Below are 19,824 nucleotides of genomic sequence, written 5' to 3'. Positions count from 1 at the left end.
CTCGGACTCGTTCTTATTTCTAACGCTAACCCGGCTTGTAGTTGTGATTAACTTTGTAAATTTCAGTTTCGCCCTATTCACTCCGCTCTAGACGACTTTTAATTAATGATAAGAACTAAGGAGCTCTTTATTTATATTGCGCTTTTCTTTTTTGAGCTAAGAGCTTTTCAAGTTTTAGATTCTTTTTCTTTTCTTGAATAAGCAAATCTTCTTGCGTCTCCACAAGCTCATATATATTATTTAATTCCATCATATCTTTTCAAATTTAGAAATAGTATTTTTTATTAAGGTAAGACACATGTTAACTGATCATCATCACTAGAACTACTACTACTAGAGGCATCATAATCAGTACTAGATGTATATTTATGAGAGGAACTTGATATGTCCTACCAAATTTTACTTTCTTTGTACCAAATTTTGCCACAAGGCCAATGTTCTTCAATTTTGGAGGAGTCGAAACTCTCACCATTCAAGTGTCATTACTTTCTAATGTGAGCTCCACCACTATGTCTATTCTTGACATAGCTCTTTTTTCTTCCTTCTTTTATTCTTTGTCATTCTTTTTGTTGCTCTTGTAGTTGCGGCTCTTCATTATCTTTTTGAAGCTTTTGATGAGTGCTATTTTTTCTTCATCAAGACTTGAACTATCTTCATTATCTTCACTTGTTGATTCTTCAAAAACACATTTCCCCTTTTGCTTCTTGTTTGCCTTGAGTGCAATGTCTTGATTCTTTGATGCAGTGACACTTTTGGACATGATATCAACATATTTGGCTTCTTCTAACAACGTTTCATGATCGATAAATTTGCTAAGTACTACTTCCGGCGTCATCTTCTCATAGTTAGGACTTTGTCTTATCAAAAAACATAATACCGAGTTTCTTAGAAAATAAGCCCTTAGCATTATTTTCACCACTTCATGATCTGTCCATCTCTTACTTCCATAGCTTCTAAGTTTGTTGATGATTTTTTTCAATCTTGTGTACATCTCTTCAGCTGACTCATCAGCAAGCATCACAAATCTTCCAAGTTCAGCTTCAAGAAGCCCTTCATTTTCCATCATTTCATGACGGATAAATCTACCAAGTACTACTTCTGGCGTCATCTTCTCATAATTAGGACTATCTCTTATCATAAAACATAATACCGAGTTTCTTAGAAAATAAGCCCTTAGCATTATTTTCACCACTTCATGATCTGTCCATTTCTTACTTCCATAGCTTCTAATTTTCTTGATGATTTTTTTCAATCTTGTATACATCTCTTCAGCTGACTCATTAGCAAGCATCACAAATCTTCCAAGTTCAGCTTCAAGAAGCTCTATTCTTGCTTCTCTTATTACTGCAATGGCAATTAAAAAGCATATGAGAATAGTTAGAAGTAGTGGCTTTCTTTTTAACGTAGATTGATTCATCGTCAGTACCTGAGCTTGACGACGAAGAGGTGTCGTCCTCATTCTTCTTGTACGACACCACCGTGTCGACCTTGTGGACCTGCCACTCCAGCACAGGAACTGTGAATTAGCAATCGAATCGAGAACCAGATCGGTAATACTGATACCGAACAGGTAAATGGGTACGCTGCCTGGACACACCTTCGTGTCGAACGAGTGCAGCTTAACCATCTGCGTGTTGTGGATGAGCTTGGTGTCGCTTTCGATCCAGGTGTCCGGAGCGTCAACGTCCGTGTCCGTGTAGGCCAGCATATCAAACACGCCTGATCAGCCCGACGCGGGAGTACAGGAGACAAGTCAGCCACACGGTTGCAGCTTCAGTCCTGCAGCCCCAGTTCCAAAAGGAAGGCGAAATGCAGGAGGAAATCAACTAGGCGATTGGATGCCGGTTGCTGTCCTTACATGGCTCGTCGAGGCAGGGGAGGTCGGTGATGCAAGAGTCGATCTGGCGCTTGATGGCCCGAATCTCCCTCATGATCTTTTTGTCGCTCTTCTCCTTGATAGACCTGACGAACATCAGACGAAGACGCAATCAAGCCATTACTGACTGACACAATGAGCACCGGCTACCATGGATTGGTTAGGGTGGCGCACCCCTTCTCGACGACCTCGGGGTAGGTGTCGATGTTGAAGTTCCAGCGCTCGATCACCTCGCTGGTGGCCTTGCTCATTATGACCATCACGATCCCCTGCAGCTTTCCTGCCCCCAGCCACTCTGCACCATTCAGTTTCAGATACACAAAATCCAATGACCGAAAGACCTCAGGAAGGAGAGATACATCGATCTATGGTGGGTGCCTGGGTGGGAGATAAGCACCTGAGTTCTTGGAGGTGGCGCTAGTGATGAAGTTAACCCACTCGTCCTGCGTGAGCGGCATGGTGAGCCCGTACTTCTTCACCTTGGCGAAGCTCTCCCCCGGGTACACGGCGCGGTTGTAGAGGATGCTGCAGTCCACCAAAAACCAAACGGAACCGGATCAATCAGTCAAGTCAATACAAAATCCCGAACCTTCCTCGCCGGATTGGCACCGCTGCCGCCGCCTGCAGCCTGCAGGACACTGTAGGATGTAGCGTACCTGTTCGCCGCGTAGCCTGCCGATACGAACGGAAGCATTTCGTCAAACTCCCGATGGGTGCAAGCAACTAATCAGTAGAGGGGGAGGGAGAGGGCGGCGCGTGCGTACCGAAGAACTCGCTGACGATGGCGGCGGAGCCTCGCAGAGCGATGATATCCTTGGACGCCGTTCGCGACGCCATTCTGGTATCCTCTCCTCCGCCTTCCTCGTCTTGCGACGGCGCCCCGGATCCGCCGGCGAGGACAACTCCTTGGGAATGGGAACGCGAACGGAAGGGAGAAGCAACGGCTAGTGCAGCGGCGGGGGCTGCGCAGTGCACAGGTATCGTAGCGTTGACCGGTCCTGGTGAGTGGGTGGACGGCTGGACGGATGTGTGCTCACGGCGGTGGACAGGTGCGGGGGCATTTTAAGGACCGGCGCGCCCAACGGTTGTGTGGCCGTGTGGGGCCACGCATCGGACTATCTGCTTTTGGGTCTTTTTGCTGTTGCGCTACTGAGATTCTGATTCTCTAATTTTTTAAGGAATAATTAGATTTATATAATTAAAAAAATTGTAACTCTAAATATATACTATTAGATTTACATGTCATTGACTCACTCCACATGTAAATGAGATCGTACAATACTTTAGTAATAACTGTTGAATAATTAGACAAATTCTAGATTAAATTTCGAATATAAATCATGACAAAATCACAAGCACTGAAATAAAAAGTCAAATCAGATGATGCGAACTGATTATACATACTGATAGATGGCGCACGCCGGAATCAGCAGGGTCGACGACGTCGAAGTAGCGAAATCAGCGGGGTCGACGAGGTCAGAAGATCACGAGCAGTCGCGTGAAAACGCTTCCCAAAAACCTTATTCGGCCTCTCCTGGTGCAGGATCTAGAAGGCGAAGGGTTCAGGAGACCTGCCCTCCTGATCGCAGATGCACCTCTGTGGTCGGGATAAAGAGAACTGGAAGGCGGCTCAGCTGTGAAGAGAGGCGAAAGCGAACTGGGATGATTTGGAGGCTGGCTGCCGGGCTCCTTTTATAGGGCCGAGTCCACGACCCCCGATCTTATCCGCCCACAAAAATCTCGCGATCAGTTGAGATTTTATAGCGATCGGTTAGGATAAACGTAACAGCCAAGAAACCAAAAAATCAAACGGCAAAAGGTAGCAGCGCCCCCGCAAGGTGAGGGGCCGGATTTCGGCGGACCATTCACGCGCATGTCGTGCGCCCGCACCCTTCGCCCCGCCCCGCCCCGGCCAGGCGAGGCAAGCGAGCGCGCGCGCGTGTGGCTCTCCACATTCTCTCCTCTCATCCATGACTTGGTGAGTGAGTGTGGCTTCCATATTTAAGCTAGCTCTACTCCACTAGAATTAGCAATATGGTGCTATTGGTTTCACCAATTCCCTAGCCATCCACTTGTATGGGCTTTTGAGATTTTCCTGTGATTTATTAGAATTTCTTAACTGGGCCAAGCCCATAAATCCTAACAATTCCCCACCAGATCTCAAATGCCCATCTGCAGTTTTCGCCATTGTTCACTACTGTTTAATATACTAGTTTTTCAGCAGAGACTGTTAAGTTGAACTTCCGCCTAGAACTCCAAACTACACCAACCCACAACTTGGACAATGGACTATGCCTTGAATTGCAAGTTTTGCGTGAATGGGTTTCACTTGAAGTCATGACCAGTACTTGGCTACCAGTAGTCCCCTTCTCGGGTGGAGCATATACGTCGTACTCCAAGGTCTCTTCATGAGTTTACTAGAGATCACCCAAATCTCATAGACTGCGACGTTAGACAGTCTAACTCATATAGGTGTGTTCTTTCAAAGAATGTTCTGCAGGACAACATCTTCGCTAATACAAGCCAACAGAACACATTAAGGCACAAGGCCAACCTGCCTTACAGCATTTGAGAGTATTGCATCTTTACTTAGAGAGGGTCAAAGGTTACTCTCCTCAGTTCACCAATGGCTTGTTCTTCCCAGGACCTAATTAACGTGATCTCCGATCACATAGATTGGGTTTCCACCATGGCAACTTTATTCGGGTCTCATATCCATCTCTCTCGATGCAATTTCTATCACATTACGTGGTAGTCCCTTGGTAAAAGGATCTGCCAGATTTTTATCTGTTGAAATATAAGTCACACTTATAACTCCGGAGTTTCTCAACTTTCTGACAGACTTCAATCGTCTTTTGACATGTCTTGATGACTTTCCATTATCCTTAGAACTCGTCACTTTAGTAATCATTGTCTGATTGTCACAGTTCATAAGGATAGCTGATATTGGTTTCTCAACCACCGGCAAGTCCATCAAGAGTTCACGCAACCATTCTGCCTCAACGGTTGCTGTGTCAAGTGCATCTAGCTCGGCTTCCATGGTTGACCTCGTCAAAATGGTCTGCTTGCATGACCTCCATGATACCGCACCTCCACCAATAGTAAAGGCATAACCACTGGTGGCATAGAGCTCGTCTGCATCAGATATCCAGTTCGAATCACTATATCCTTCAAGTACTGCATGCTGACCAGAATAGTGAATTCCATAACTCATTATACCTTGCAGGTAGCGCATAACCCGCTCAAGTGCATGCCAATGATCAGTCCCGGGGTTTGACATGAACCTGCTCAATTTGCTCACAACAAACGAGATATCGGGCCTTGTTGCACCAGCAAGATACATGAGTGAACCGACAATCTGAGAGTATCTCAATTGGTCTAAATCAATTCTCTTGTTCTTTCGCAGTGTCACACTGGGATCATAAGGTGTTGGAGAAGGTTTGCACTCAGAGAAGCCAAATCGCTTCAAAACATTTTCAACATAGTGAGATTGCGAGAGAGTAATCCCACCATCTGCCTTAATCAGCTTGATGTTTAGAATCACATCAGCTTCTCCTAGATCTTTCATATCAAAACTCTTTGATAGAAAAGACTTGACTTCATTGATCACATCAATGTTTGTGCCAAATATCAATATATCATCAACATATAGGCACAATATAACTCTTTCGCCCCCACCACAGCGATAATATACACACCTGTCTGCCTCATTAATGGCAAAGCCTGCAGACGTTAGAGTCGTGTCAAACTTTCATGCCACTGCTTTGGTGCTTGCTTCAGACCATACAGAGATTTCAATAACTTCCTCACCTTACTTTCTTGACCCTTTACTACAAATCCATCAGGCTGTTCCATATAGATTTCCTCGACCAGCTCTCCATTAAGAAAAGCTGTCTTTACATCCTTCTGATGAACAAGGAGACCATACGTGTCGGGGACCATAATTAGGGGTACCCTCAAGACTCCTAATTCTCAGCTGGTAACCCCCATCAGCATAAAGCTGCAAAGGCCTGATGGGTGCGATTAAGTCAGGGATCAGTCCATTCGAGCGACTCGATCACGCCTCACCCGAGCCTAGCCTCGGACAAGGGCAGCCGACCCCGGAGGATTTCCGTCTCGCCCGAGGCCCCCCTCCAACGGTGGACACATCTTCGGCTCGCCCGAGGCCCTGCCTTCGCTAAGAAGCAACCCTGACTAAATCGCCGCACCGACCGACCAAGTCGCAGGAGCATTTAACGCAAAGGTGGCCTGACACCTTTATCCCGACGCGCGCCCTCCGGCAGAGCCGAAGTGACCGCCGTCACTTCGCCGCTCCACTGACCGGTCTGACAGAAGGACAGCGCCGCCTGCGCCACTCCGACTGCAGTGCCACTTGACAGAGTGATACTGACAGGAAGCCAGGCCCTGCCAAAGGCGCCATAGGAAGCTCCGCCCGACCCAGGGCTCGGACTCGGGCTAAGACCCGGAAGACGACGAACTCCGCTCCGCCCGACCCAGGGCTCGGACTCGGGCTCAGCCCCGGAAGACGGCGAACTCCGCTCCGCCCGACCCAGGGCTCGGACTCGGGCTAAGACCCGGAAGACGGCGAACTCCACTCCGCCCGACCAAGGGCTCGGACTCGGGCTAAGACCCGGAAGACGGCGAACTCCGCTCCGCCCGACCCAGGGCTCGGACTCGGGCTAAGACCCGGAAGACGGCGAACACCGCTCCGCCCAACCCAGGGCTCGGACTCGGGCACAGCCCCGGAAGACGGCGAACTCCGCTTCGCCCGACCCCAGGGCTCGGACACCGCCCTGGCCTCTGCCGACGACCTCCGCCTCGCCCGACCCAGGGGCTCGGACTCGGCCTCGGCCATGGAAGACAGACTCGACTTCGGCTTCGGAGGAGCCTCCACGTCGCCCAACCTAGGGCGCAGGCCAGCCACGTCAACAGGAAGCGCCATCATCACCCTACCCCGAGCTGTCTCGGGCCGCAGAGAACAAGACCGGTGTCCCATCTGGCTGTCTCCACCAGATAGGCAATGATGGCGCCCCGCATGCCCTGTGACGACGGCGGCTCTCAGCTCTCTTACGGAAGCAGGAGGACGTCAGCAAGGACACAACCACTCCGACAGCTGTCCCTCCGCCAGGCTCCGCCGCTCCTCCGACGGCCACGACATCACACTAGCTGGGTTCCAAGATCTCTCCGGCTGCCACATTGGCATGTACTCAGGGCACTAGCTCTCCCTCGCTAGACACGTAACACTCTGCTACACCCCCATTGTACACCTGGATCCTCTCCTTGCGTCTATAAAAGGAAGGACCAGGGCCCTCTTAGAGAGGGTTGGCCGCGCGGGACGAGGACGGGACATGCGCTCTCTTGGGGCCGCTCGCTTCCCTCACCCGCGTGGACGCTTGTAACCCCCTACTGCAAGTGCACCCGACCTGGGCGCGGGACGAACACGAAGGCTGCGGGATTCCCACCTCTCTCACGCCGGTCTCCGGCCGCCTCGCTCCTTTCCCCCCTTCGCGCTCGCCCACGCGCTCGACCCATCTGGGCTAGGGCACGTGGCACTCACTCGTCGGCCTGAGGGACCCCCCGGTCTCGAAACGCCGACAGTTGGCGCGCCAGGTAGGGGCCTGCTGCGTGTTGACGAACAGCTTCCCGTCAAGCTCCAGATGGGCAGTCTCCAACAACCTCTCCAACCCGGGACGGTGCTCCGTTTCGGGAGTCTTGAGTTCATGTCCCTCGACGGCAGCTACGACATGATACTCCTTCCACCGCCGCGCGACAACGACGATGGCGGCCGACAGCCCGCCCGCCGGCGGCGGAATCGACGACGTCTTCCCCGCGTGGCGGAAGAACAACATTCGAGCTCGCCCCGTCCTCTCCCCCGCCAACGGAGGAGGAGGCAGGGCAACCAAGGCCAAGCAGGAGGCCGCGCCTCGTCGGCTGTCGAGCGAGTCGACGTCCCTAGCACCCCAACGGGGGGGCGCGTTGGGCGTCGACCTCGCGTTTGAGACGAAGGCGAGCGCCGTCTCCCCGCGACACGCCAATCCCGAGCAAGTGGACGACGCCAGCGCGCTTGCGAAAAGCTTGCAGGACGTCGCCCTCGTACCTGAGGCGACGATGCGGTCAGTCCTCGACGTGACTTCATCGCCGCTCGACGACCAAAAGGTACCAACCGATTCCCATCCTACGTCATTTGTACTCAGCCTCAACCCGCCTAGCAATCTTGCTTTGGCGGGCGCCCTTGTAGAGGCGAGTGCAAACCCTCTGGGGTTTCGCTTGCGGTCGCCTTGGGACCGGCTGACGGACGTCTCGACCTACGGGCCCTCTGGGTCCGAGGAAGATGACGACCCCAACATCTGTTGGGATTTCTCTGGATTTGGCAACCCCAGTGCCATGCGGAACTTCATGACCGCATGTGACTACTGCCTCTCCTACTGTTCCGACGGTAGTCGCAGCCTCGACGACGAGGACTGCGGCCCAAGCCGCAAATGTTTCCACGTCGATCTAGGGGGTCCCTCCGAAGGCAATCATCTCGGCATGCCGGAGGACGGTGCTCCCCCTGGGCCGGTGCCTCGCGCTGACATCCCGCGGGAGCTAGCTGTGGTCCCCGTTCCGGCGGGGGGTTACGACCCACAGCTCGAGCAAGTCCGCGGGGCGTAGGCCAGGATCGACGAGGGAGCAGGAGCGCTTGAGCCGATCCGCCGGGACGTCGGGCAGGCATGGGCGGGCCAACCCCCGGCCGGAGAAATACGTCACCTGCCCCAGGGTCTCCAGCACCGCGTCGCCGATGTCGTCAGGGTCAGGCCACCACCTGCATCCAGTGGGGTCGGTCAGAACCTGGCCGCAGCAGCGATGCTCCTCCGCGCGATGCCGGAGCCATCCACCACCGAGGGTCGGCGAATCCAGGGAGAGCTCAAAAATCTCCTGGAAGGCGCCGCGGTCCGACGGGCCGAGAGCACTGCCTCCCGAAGGCAAGGATACCCCTCGGAACCTCATGCCGCGACTTCCCGATTCATGCGGGAAGCCTCGATCTACACCGGGCGCACGCGCAACACCGCGCCTGCGGCCCCGGGCCACCTCGGCAACGAGCGCCATCACCGCGACCATCGAGCCCACCTCGACGAGAGGGTGCGCCGAGGCTATCACCCCAGGCGTGGGGGACGCTACGACAGCGGGGAGGATCGGAGTCCCTCGCCCGAACCACCCGGTCCGCAGGCCTTCAGCCGGGCCATCCGGCGGGCACCGTTCCCGACCCGGTTCCGACCCCCGACTACTATCACAAAGTACTCGGGGGAAACAAGGCCGGAATTGTGGCTCGCGGACTACCGCCTGGCCTACCAACTGGGTGGAACAGACGACGACAACCTCATCATCCGCAACCTCCCCCTGTTCCTCTCCGACACCGCTCGCGCCTGGTTGGAGCACCTGCCTCCGGGGCAGATCTCCAACTGGGATGACTTGGTCCAAGCCTTCGCCGGAAATTTCCAGGGCACGTATGTGCGCCCTGGGAATTCCTGGGACCTCCGAAGCTGCCGACAGCAGCTGGGAGAGTCTCTTCGGGACTACATCCGGCGATTCTCGAAGTAGCGCACCGAACTGCCCAACATCACCGACTCAGATGTCATCGGCGCGTTCCTTGCCGGCACCACCTGCCGCGACCTGGTGAGCAAGTTGGGTCGCAAGACCCCCACCAGGGCGAGCGAGCTGATGGACATCGCCACCAAGTTCGCCTCTAGCCAGGAGGCGGTCGAGGCTATCTTCCGAAAGGACAAGCAGCCCCAGGGCCGCCCGTCGGAAGATGCTCCCGAGGCGTCTACTCCGTGTGGCGCCAAGAAGAAAGGCAAGAAGAAGTCGCAAGCGAAACGCGACGCCGCCGACGCGGACCTTGTCGCCGCCGCCGAGTACAAGAACCCTCGGAAGCCCCCCGGAGGTGCCAACCTCTTTGACAAGATGCTCAAGGAGCCGTGCCCCTATCATCAGGGGCCCGTCAAGCACACCCTTGAGGAGTGCGTCATGCTTCGGCGCCACTTCCACAGGGCCGGGCCACCCGCAGAGGGTGGCAGGGCCCGCGACGACGACAAGAAGGAAGATCACCAAGTAGGAGAGTTCCCCGAGGTCCGCTACTGCTTCATGATCTACGGCGGGCACGCGGCGAATGCCTCGGCTCGGCATCGCAAGCAAGAGCGCCGGGAGGTCTGCTCGGTGAAGGTGGCGGCACCAGTCTACCTAGACTGGTCCGACAAGCCCATCACCTTCGACCAAGCTGATCACCCCGACCACATGCCGAGCCCGGGGAAATACCCGCTCGTCGTCGACCCTGTCATCGGTGACGTCAGGCTCACCAAGGTCCTTATGGACGGGGGCAGCAGCCTCAACATCATCTACGCCGAGACCCTCGGGCTCCTGCGCGTCGATCTGTCCTCCGTCCGAGCAGGCGCTGCGCCCTTCCACGGGATCATTCCCGGGAAGCACGTCCAGCCCCTCGGACGACTCGACCTCCCTGTCTGTTTCGGAACACCCTCCAACTTCCGAAGGGAGACTCTGACGTTCGAGGTGGTCGGGTTCCGAGGAACCTACCACGCGGTGCTGGGGAGGCCATGCTACGCGAAGTTCATGGCCGTCCCCAACTACACCTACCTGAAGCTCAAGATGCCGGGCCCCAACGGGGTCATCACCGTCGGCCCCACGTACAAACACGCGTTCGAATGCGACGTGGAGTGCGTGGAGTACGCCGAGGCCCTCGCCGAGTCCGAGGCCCTCATCGCCGACCTGGAGAGCCTCTCCAAAGAGGTGCCAGACGTGAAGCGTCATGCCGGCAACTTCGAGCCAGTGGAGACGGCTAAGGCTGCCCCCCTCGACCCCAGTGGCGACGCCTCCAAGCAGATCCGGATCGGTTCCGGGCTCGAGCCCAAATAGGAAGCAGTGCTCGTCGACTTTCTCCGCGCGAACGCCGACGTCTTCGCGTGGAGTCCCTCGGACATGCCCGGCATACCGAGGGATGTCGCCGAACCCTGTCTTTCCTCGATGCCTACTCAGGGTATCATCAAATCAGGATGAAAGAGTTCGACCAGCTCGCGACTTCTTTCATCACGCCCTTCGGCATGTACTGCTATGTCACCATGCCGTTCGGTTTGAGGAATGCGGGTACGACGTACCAGCGGTGCATGAACCATGTGTTCGGCGAACACATCGGTCGCACGGTCGAGGCCTACGTCGATGACATCGTAGTCAAGACAAGGAAAGCTTCCGACCTCCTCTCCGACCTTGAAATGACATTCTGGTGTCTCAAGGCAAAAGGCGTCAAGCTCAACCCCGAGAAGTGTGTCTTCGGGGTGCCCCGGGGCATGCTCTTGGGGTTCATCGTCTCCGAGCGGGGCATCGAAGCCAACCCGGAGAAGATCGCAGCCATCACCAGCATGGGGCCCATCAAGGACTTAAAAGGTGTACAGAGGGTCATGGGATGTCTCGCGACCCTGAGCCGCTTCATCTCACGCCTCGGCGAAAGAGGCCTGCCTCTATACCGCCTCTTAAGGAAGGCCGAGTGCTTCACTTGGACCCCTGAGGCCGAGGAAGCTCTCGGGGACCTGAAGGCGCTCCTCACCAAGGCGCCTATCTTGGTGCCCCCAGCTGATGGAGAAGCCCTCTTGGTCTACGTCGCCGCGACCACTCAGGTGGTTAGCGTCGCGATTGTGGTCGAGAGGCAAGAAGAGGGGCATGCATTGCCCGTTCAGAGGCCAGTTTACTTCGTCAGCGAGGTACTGTCCGAAACCAAGATCCGCTACCCACAAGTTCAGAAGCTGCTGTATGCAGTGATCCTGACGAGGCGGAAGTTGCGACACTACTTCGAGTCTCACCCGGTAACTGTGGTGTCATCCTCATCCTCCAGCGATGCATCTCCATCGCCGAAGGTCAGGAACTCCTGCAAGAGATACACTCGGGGGCTTGCGGCCATCACGCAGCGCCTCGAGCTCTCGTCGGGAATGCTTTCCGGCAAGGCTTCTACTGGCCAACGGCGGTGGCTGACGCCACTAGAATTGTCCGCACCTGCGAGGGGTGTCAATTCTATGCGAAGCAGACCCACCTGCCCGCTCAGGCTCTGCAGACAATACCCATCTGAAAGGGAAATGTGCCCTTGGGCCATTTCTAAGTATTTTGGTGATTGAGTGTCAACACAAGTGCTTAAATGTGAATCAATGCACATGGATGAACAAAGTGCAAATCTAGAGCAAAGGTATGTTTCTAGGTCTTAGTACATTGGTTTTGTGTACTAATATATTTGTCTAAGTGTTAGAAACAGAAAGAAGAAGAGAAGAGAAGACTTGGCTGGGTACAGCCAAGAGGCTGTTTCGGTCTGGGGCACCGGACTGTCCGGTGGTGCACCGGACAGTGTCCGGTGGTGCACCGGACAGTGTCCGGTGCGCCAGGCTGCCTCGGCCGAAGAGGCCGCTCTCGGGAATTTGCTGACGTCGTACAGCTAAAATTCACCGGACTGTCCGGTGTGCACCGGACTGTCCGGTGAGCCAACGGTCAGCTAGGGCCAACGGTCGGCCGCGGATTCTGCGCGCGACACGTGGCCAAGCCAACGGTCGGAAGGGGGCACCGGACTGTCCGGTGTGCACCGGACATGTCCGGTGCGCCAACGGCTCCCGCATCTGCAACGGTCGGCTTCGCCAAATAAGGAAAGGAATCGGGCACCGGACACTGTCCGGTGTGCACCGGACTGTCCGGTGCGCCCGACGACAGAAGGCAAAGATGGCCTTCCAGATTTGTTCTCAACGGCTCCTAGCTGCCTTGGGGCTATAAAAGGGACCCCTAGGCGCATGGAGGAAGACACCCAAGCAACTCTTGAGCACTCCTGATCACTCACACATCAATCTTGCACACTTGTTCGATATTCTAGTGATTTGAGCTCCGTTCTAGTGTGCTAGTCTCTTGAGCTCAAGTCTGGGTCTTGTGTGTGTATTCGCTGTGATCTTTGTGTTGTGTGTGAGTTGCTAATCCCTCCCTTGCTCCGTGATTCTCTGTGAACATCTTTTGTAAGGGCGAGAGGCTCCAAGTTGTGGAGATTCCTCGCAAACGGGATTGAGAAAAGAAAAGCAAGAACACCGTGGTATTCAAGTTGATCATTGGATCACTTGAGAGGAGTTGAGTGCAACTCTCGTCCATTGGGACGCCACAACGTGGAGTAGGCAAGTTTTTGTACTTGGCCGAACCACGGGATAACCACCGTGTCATCTCTGTGATTGATTTCTTGTGGTTACTGTGTTTTGACTCCTCTCTAGCCACTTGGCCATACTTGTGCTAACACTTAACAAGTTTTTGTGGCTTAAGTTTTGAAGTTTTACAGGATCACCTATTCACCCCCCCCCTCTAGGTGCTCTCAATTGGTATCAGAGCCGTTCTCTTCACAAAGGGACTTACCGCCCGAAGAGATGGATCCTAAGGGGAAGGGAATAGTGATCAACGACAAGGAAAAGGAGTTCTTCGTCAACGACCCAAAAGATGACAAATCCAACGACTCCGGCTCGGGGCATAGACGGAAGGAAGGGAAGAAGAAGAAGACAAGGCGCATCAAGGAGATCATCTACTACGACGATAGTGATGAGTCTACCTCTTCCCAAAAGGATGATGACAACGACTACAAAAAGACGGTCAATTCGAACTTTTCATTTGATTATTCTCGTATTCAACATAGTTCGAATTCGCATTTGCTTTCCATTCCTCTTGGCAAACCTCCACACTTCGATGGGGAGGACTACGGATTTTGGAGTCACAAAATGCGTAGTCACTTATTCTCTCTCCATCCAAGCATATGGGAGATTGTGGAGAATGGAATGAAATTTGATAGCTCGGATAGCCCTATGCTTATAAATGAACAAATTCATAGAAATGCACAAGCTACTACTGTTCTCTTAGCATCTTTGTGCAGGGAAGAGTACAATAAGGTGAGCGGCTTGGACAATGCCAAGCAGATATGGGACACCCTCAAGATCTCTCACGAGGGGAACGACATCACCATGCTCACCAAGATGGAGTTGGTGGAGGGCGAACTTGGACGATTCGCCATGATAAGGGGAGAGGAGCCAACTCAAACTTACAACCGGCTCAAGACCCTTATCAACAAAATAAGGAGCTACGGAAGCACGCGTTGGACGGATCACGACGTCGTCCGCCTAATGCTCAGGTCCTTTACCGTTCTTGATCCTCATCTCGTGAACAATATTCGTGAGAATCCCAGGTACACGATGATGACGCCCGAGGAAGTACTTGGAAAATTCGTGAGCGGGCGGATGATGATCAAGGAGGCAAGATACGTCGACGACGCGTTGAACGGTCCACTCCACGAGCCTCAACCCATTGCTCTAAAGGCAACGAGGAGCAAGGAGTCGCTATCTAGCAAGGTGGCGCAAGTTGAGGCGGCCGGGCTCAATGATGAAGAGATGGCTCTCATCATCAAGAGATTCAAGACGACGCTAAAAGGTCGAAAGGGACAGCCAAGCAAGGCCAAGACCAAGGGAAAGCGATCATGCTTCAAATGCGGTAAGCTTGGTCATTTTATTGCTAACTGTCCCGAAAATGATAGTGACCAGGAGCAAGGGAAAAATGGGAAGAGAGAGAACAAGAAGGTTTACAAGAAGGCCAAAGGCGAAGCACACCTTGGAAAGGAGTGGGATTCGGATTGCTCTTCGTCCGACTCCGACGACGAAGGACTCGCCGCCACTGCCTTCAACAAATCGGCTCTCTTCCCAAACGAGCATCACACTTGCATCATGGCAAGGGAAAAGAAGGTAATCACTCGTAATGCTAATACTTATGATTCTTCTAGTGATGATGAATCTAGTGAGGATGAAATTGATTACTCTAGTTTATTCAAGGGATTGGATAGAACTAAAATAGCTAAGATTAATGAGTTGATTGATGCCTTAAATGAAAAGGATAGAATCTTAGAGAAACAAGAAGACCTTTTATATGAAGAACATGATAAGTTTGTTAGTGCACAAAATTCACTTGCTCTAGAAGTTAAAAGAAATGGAATACTTTCTTGTGAACTTTCTACTTGTAATGAAACCATTTCTTCTTTAAAAGGTGAAATTAATGTTGTAACTACTAAACTAGAAGTAGCAAGTAACTCTTGTGTTGAAAATATTACAATTTGCACTAGGTGTAAGGATTTTGATGTTAATGCTTGTAGTGAACACTTAGTTTCAATTTCAAAACTAAATGATGAAGTGGCTAGTCTTAATGCTCAACTTAAGACTAGCAAGAGTGAATTTGAAAAACTAAAATTTGCAAGGGATGCCTACACTATTGGTAGACACCCCTCAATTAAGGATGGGCTTGGCTTCAAGAGGGAAGCCAAGAACTTAACAAGCCATAAGACTCCTATCTCCACCAAGGAGAAAGGGAAGGCTCCTATGGCTAATAGTGTTAAGAAGAATCATGCTTTCATGTATTATGATAGGAGATACTCTAGAAATGCTTTTAGGAGTAATGATGTTTTTGATTCACATGCTTATGACTCTTATGCTATGACTGCTTCTAGTTCTCATGCTATGCATGGTAGAAATGTGTTTAGAAGAAATGTTGTTCACCAAATGCCTAGGAGAAATGTAGATCATAATGCTCCTAGGAAAGTAGTGAATGAACCTTCCGAAATTTATTGTGCTCTAAATGCTTCCTTTGCTATTTGTAGAAAGGATAAGAAAATTGTTGCTAGGAAGTTAGGGGCAAGATGCAAGGGAGATAAAACTTGCATTTGGGTCCCTAAGAATATTTGTGCTAACCTTGTAGGACCCAACATGAGTTGGGTACCTAAGTCCCAAGCCTAAATTTGCCTTGCAGGTTTATGCATCCGGGGGTTCAAGCTGGATTATTGATAGCGGATGCACAAACCATATGACGGGGGAGAAGAAGATGTTCACTTCCTACGTCAAGAATAAGGATTCCCAAGATTCAATTATATTCGGTGATGGGAATCAAGGCAAGGTAAAAGGGTTAGGTAAAATTGCAATTTCTAATGAGCATTCTATCTCTAATGTATTTTTAGTAGAGAGTCTTGGATATAATTTGCTATCTGTTAGTCAATTATGTCATATGGGATATAACTGTCTATTTACGAATGTAGATGTGTCTGTCTTTAGAAGATGTGATGGTTCACTAGCTTTTAAGGGTGTACTAGACGGCAAGCTTTACTTAGTTGATTTTGCAAAAGAAGAGGCCGGTCTAGATGCATGCTTAATGGCTAAGACTTGCATGGGCTGGTTGTGGCATCGCCGCTTAGCACATGTGGGGATGAAGAACCTTCACAAACTTCTAAAGGGAGAACACGTGATAGGTTTGACTAACGTGCATTTCGAAAAAGATAGACCTTGTGCAGCTTGTCAAGCAGGTAAACAAGTAGGAGGAGCGCATCACAGCAAGAATGTGATGACCACTTCAAGACCCCTGGAGCTGCTGCATATGGACCTCTTCGGACCCGTCGCCTATCTGAGCATAGGAGGGAGTAAGTATGGTTTAGTTATTGTTGATGACTTTTCCCGCTTCACTTGGGTGTTCTTTTTGCAGGATAAGTCTGAAACCCAAGGGACCCTCAAGCGCTTCCTCAGGAGAGCTCAAAATGAGTTTGAGCTCAAGGTGAAGAAGATAAGGAGCGACAACGGGTCCGAATTCAAGAACCTTCAAGTGGAGGAATTTCTTGAGGAGGAAGGGATCAAGCACGAGTTCTCCGCTCCCTACACACCACAGCAAAATGGTGTGGTAGAGAGGAAGAACAGGACGCTAATCGATATGGCGAGGACAATGCTTGGAGAATTCAAGACCCCTGAGTGTTTCTGGTCGGAAGCCGTGAACACGGCTTGCCACGCCATCAACAGAGTCTATCTTCATCGCCTCCTCAAGAAGACTTCGTATGAGCTACTAACCGGTAACAAACCCAATGTATCTTACTTTCGTGTTTTTGGGAGCAAGTGCTACATTCTAGTGAAGAAAGGTAGAAATTCTAAGTTTGCTCCCAAAGCTGTAGAAGGGTTTTTGTTAGGTTATGACTCAAATACAAAGGCGTATAGAGTCTTCAACAAATCATCGGGTTTGGTTGAAGTCTCTAGCGACGTTGTATTTGATGAGACTAATGGCTCTCCAAGAGAGCAAGTTGTTGACTGTGATGATGTAGATGAAGAAGATGTTCCGACGGCCGCTATACGAACCATGGCGATTGGAGAAGTACGGCCATAGGAACAAGATGAACGAGATCAACCTTCGTCCTCAACTATGGTGCATCCCCCAACCAATGATGACGAACAGGTACCTCAAGTGGAGGCGCTTGATCAAGGGGGAGCACAAGATGATCAAGCAATGGAGGAAGAAGCGCAACCGGCACCTCCAACCCAAGTTCGAGCGATGATTCAAAGGGATCATCCCGTCGACCAAATTCTGGGTGACATTAGCAAGGAATAACTACTCGTTCTCGATTAGTTAATTTTTGTGAGCATTACTCCTTTGTCTCTTCTATTGAGCCTTTCAGGGTAGAGGAGGCCTTGCTAGATCCGGACTGGGTGCTGGCCATGCAGGAGGAGCTCAACAACTTCAAGAGAAATGAAGTTTGGACGCTGGTGCCTCGTCCCAAGCAAAATGTTGTGGGAACCAAGTGGGTGTTCCGCAACAAACAGGATGAGCACGGGGTGGTGACGAGAAACAAGGCTCGACTTGTGGCAAAAGGTTATGCCCAAGTCGCAGGTTTGGATTTCGAGGAGACTTTTGCTCCTGTGGCTAGGCTAGAGTCAATTCGAATCTTGCTAGCATATGCCGCTCACCATTCTTTCAGGTTGTACCAAATGGATGTGAAGAGCGCTTTCCTCAACGGGCCAATCAAGGAGGAGGTGTACGTGGAGCAACCCCCTGGCTTCGAGGATGAACGGTACCCCGACCACGTGTGTAAGCTCTCTAAGGCGCTCTATGGACTTAAGCAAGCCCCAAGAGCATGGTATGAATGCCTTAGAGACTTTTTAATTGCTAATGCTTTTAAGGTTGGGAAAGCCGATCCAACTCTTTTCACTAAGACATGTGATGGTGATTTGTTTGTGTGCCAAATTTATGTCGATGACATAATATTTGGTTCTACTAACCAAAAGTCTTGTGAAGAGTTTAGCAGGGTGATGACGCAGAAATTCGAGATGTCGATGATGGGCGAGTTGAACTACTTCCTTGGGTTCCAAGTGAAGCAACTCAAGGACGGCACCTTCATCTCCCAAACGAAGTACACGCAAGATCTGCTAAAGCGGTTTGGGATGAAGGACGCCAAGCCCGCCAAGACTCCGATGGGGACCGACGGACACACCGACCTCAACAAAGGAGGTAAGTCCGTTGATCAAAAAGCATACCGGTCAATGATAGGTTCTTTGCTTTACTTATGTGCTAGTAGACCGGATATTATGCTTAGCGTATGCATGTGTGCTAGATTTCAATCCGATCCTAAGGAGTGTCACTTAGTGGCGGTGAAGCGAATTCTTAGATATTTGGTTGCTACGCCTTGCTTCGGGCTCTGGTATCCTAAGGGGTCTACCTTTGACTTAGTTGGATACTCAGACTCCGACTATGCTGGATGTAAGGTCGATAGGAAGAGTACATCGGGGACGTGCCAATTCTTAGGAAGGTCCCTGGTGTCATGGAACTCTAAGAAACAAACCTCCGTTGCCCTATCCACCGCTGAGGCCGAGTACGTTGCCGCAGGTCAGTGTTGCGCGCAACTACTTTGGATGAGGCAAACCCTCCGGGACTTTGACTACAATCTGAGCAAAGTCCCACTCCTATGTGACAATGAGAGTGCTATCCGCATGGCGGAGAATCCTGTTGAGCACAGCCGCACAAAGCACATAGACATCTGGCATCACTTTTTGAGAGACCACCAGCAAAAGGGAGATATCGAAGTGTTTCATGTTAGCACCGAGAACCAGCTAGCCGATATCTTCACTAAGCCTCTAAATGAGAAGACCTTTTGCAGGTTGCGTAGTGAGCTAAATGTCTTAGATTCGCGGAACCTGGATTGAATTGTAGCATACATGTACTTATGCTTTTGATCATGTTCCTTTTTATATTTTGTTGCTTATTATGGTGCTCAAGTTGTACAAACACTCCCTGGACCTCATAAGTCTGTTGCAAAGTGATGCACATGTTTAGGGGGAGCTGTGCTACAACTTGACCCTTTGAGACTAACCATGTGCTTGAGTTTGATGATTTAGTCTCAAAGGAGGATTGAAAGGGAAAAGGTGGACTTGGACCATGAAAGACTTCCACTGCACTCCGATGAGAGGGTAACTAATTCCAAGTTCATCTCATGAAATCTTATTGCCATTTGCTCTTAATTGAAGACTTTGGTGAGGCAATGGGGTTAAAAGGCCAAGATTGATCCCGTTTTGGTGCTTGATGCCAAAGGGGGAGAAAATAAAGGCCAAAGCGATAAATGGATCAGCTACCACTTGAGAGATTTTGAAAATAATAGAGTAGAGTTTTTGTTTTGTCAAATGCTTTTATTGTCTCTCTTGTCAAAAGTTGGCTTCTTGTGGGGAGAAGTGTTGATTATGGGAAATAGGGGGAGTTTTTGAAATCTTTGATCAATCTCTTTTGGAATGACTCTCTTTATGCCTCAACATGTGTGTTTGACATAGAGATAGAGATTTGAGTTTGATTTGCAAAAACAAACCAAGTGGTGGCAAAGAATGATCCATATATGCCTAAATTGAATCAAAATCAATTTGAGTTTTATTTGAAGTGATTTTGCACTTGTTCTAGTTGCTTTATATTGTGTTGGCATAAATCACCAAAAAGGGGGAGATTGAAAGGGAAATGTGCCCTTGGGCCATTTCTAAGTATTTTGGTGATTGAGTGTCAACACAAGTGCTTAAATGTGAATCAATGCACATGGATGAACAAAGTGCAAATCTAGAGCAAAGGTATGTTTCTAG

At 51.0% G+C, this 19,824-nt stretch overlaps 1 protein-coding gene across 2 annotated transcripts; it reads right to left on the bottom strand.

Moving 5' to 3' along the window:
- Positions 1-254: 254 nt before the first annotated feature.
- On the bottom strand, positions 255-2,921 carry LOC100277636 (Mitotic spindle checkpoint protein MAD2). 2 transcript variants are annotated; one of them, XM_008669482.2, is made up of 8 exons: positions 2,641-2,921; positions 2,533-2,548; positions 2,274-2,401; positions 2,051-2,156; positions 1,859-1,962; positions 1,598-1,719; positions 1,427-1,496; positions 255-1,344 (listed from the first exon to the last, which is right to left on the bottom strand). In XM_008669482.2, exons 1-8 carry the CDS (start codon positions 2,711-2,713, stop codon positions 548-550), a joined length of 1,416 nt encoding a protein of 471 aa, XP_008667704.1. In that variant the 5' UTR covers positions 2,714-2,921; the 3' UTR covers positions 255-547. The 2 variants fall into 2 exon arrangements, with proteins under 2 accessions (XP_008667704.1, NP_001348225.1); NM_001361296.1 differs by having other exon boundaries at positions 366-1,344; positions 2,051-2,171; positions 2,641-2,905.
- Between the last annotated feature and the right edge of the window lie 16,903 nt (positions 2,922-19,824).

Source organism: Zea mays, chromosome 2, assembly GCF_902167145.1.
Source record: "Zea mays cultivar B73 chromosome 2, Zm-B73-REFERENCE-NAM-5.0, whole genome shotgun sequence".
Taxonomy (NCBI): domain Eukaryota; kingdom Viridiplantae; phylum Streptophyta; class Magnoliopsida; order Poales; family Poaceae; genus Zea; species Zea mays.
The sequence above is the reverse complement of the archived record's forward strand: the minus strand, read 5'-3'. Positions and strand labels throughout refer to the sequence as shown.